The sequence below is a fragment of the Nicotiana sylvestris genome, chromosome 2 (assembly GCF_000393655.2).
Source record: "Nicotiana sylvestris chromosome 2, ASM39365v2, whole genome shotgun sequence".
Taxonomy (NCBI): Eukaryota; Viridiplantae; Streptophyta; class Magnoliopsida; order Solanales; family Solanaceae; genus Nicotiana; species Nicotiana sylvestris.
Window position 1 is genome coordinate 40,558,888 of NC_091058.1, and position 1,404 is coordinate 40,560,291.

Below are 1,404 nucleotides of genomic sequence, written 5' to 3' on the forward strand. Positions count from 1 at the left end.
GCTATTAAAGAAAGACGCAGCAATTAAATGGACAGGCGAGTGCGAAGAAGCTTTTAACAAAATCAAAGAATACTTGTCGAACCCGCTAGTATTGGTCCCACCTGAACCGGGAAGGCCCCTCTTCTTATATCTAACAGTCTTGGAGAATTCTTTTAGATGTGTCCACGGACAACATGACGTGACCGGGAGGAAGGAACAAGAAATCTACTATTTGACCAAAAAGTTCATAAGCTACGAGGCCAAGTATACTATGTTGGAGAGAACTTGTTGTGCTTTAACTTGGGTTGCTCAGAAGCTGAGGCATTACTTGTTGGCCTACACCACCTACCTCGTTACCAAGTTGGACCTTTTAAAGTACATATTCTAGAAACCAATGCCCACTGGGAGGTTAGCAAAGTGGAAGATCTTACTCACTGAATTTGACAGTCACTCGCACGACAATGAAAGCCCATGCATTAGCAGATCACTTGGCTGAAAACCTAGTTGATGATGAATACCAACCTTTGAACACCTACTTCCCTGGTGAAGAGGTGAATTCAGTTGAGGCAATATCTGAGGACACCAATTCTTGGAAAATATTCTTTGATGGAGCGGTATACGCAAAAGGCGTTGGAATTGGGGCAATTTTGATCTCACCCACTGGTCAACATTATCCAGCCACAGCCAGACTTCGATTTTTCTGCACAAACAACATTGCCGAGTATGAAGCTTGCATTATGGGTATGAATATGGCAATCGACCAAGATGTCGAAGAACTATTAATCACGGGAGACTCAGATTTGATTATCCGACAAGCTTAAGGAGAATGGGAAACCCGAGATGTCAAGCTTAGTCCTCATAAGCAACATGTGGAAGAACTTGGCAAACGATTCAAGTTGATAGAGTTCAGGTACATCCCTCGTTGCCACAATGAACCAGCTGATGCACTTGCCACTTTGGCCTCGATGCTGCCATACCCAGGCAATGCCTATATTGATCCCTTGGAAATCCAAATCAGGTAAAGGCACGACTACTGTAATATGGTTGAGGCAGAACCAAAATGTTTAGCCATGGTATCATGACATTAAAAGATTTTTGAAAACCAAAGAATACCCCGAGCAAGCCAGTAGAGACCAAAAGTGAGAACCATTAGACGACACGCAAGTGGTTTCTTATTGAGAGGTAATGTCTTGTACAAAAGGACTCCGGATCTCAACTTGTTAAGATGTGTTAATGCCGAAGAGGCTAAAAGAATCATGTATGAAGTGCACGCAGGAGTGTGCGGGCCCCACATGAATGGGTATGTTTTGACAAAGAAAATCCTCCGAGCAGGCGACAACTAGATGACCATGGAAAGAGACTACTTCAGTTTTGTTCGGAAGTGTCATCAGTGTCAGGTGCATGGTGATTTGATTCATACACCTC

The 1,404-nt window shown here is 43.4% G+C and overlaps 1 protein-coding gene across 1 annotated transcript; it reads left to right on the top strand.

The window, feature by feature from the left end:
• The first annotated feature begins 440 nt into the window (after nucleotides 1-440).
• On the top strand, nucleotides 441-800 carry LOC138884353 (uncharacterized). Its single transcript, XM_070165513.1, has one exon. The coding sequence runs from the start codon at nucleotides 441-443 to the stop codon at nucleotides 798-800; it is 360 nt and encodes a 119-aa protein (XP_070021614.1).
• Nucleotides 801-1,404: the final 604 nt, after the last annotated feature.

What these genes read in the sequence shown, in the direction of transcription:
- LOC138884353 (XM_070165513.1), top strand. Translation starts at nt 441, where the DNA reads ATGAAAGCCCATGCATTAGCAGATCACTTGGCTGAAAACCTAGTTGAT.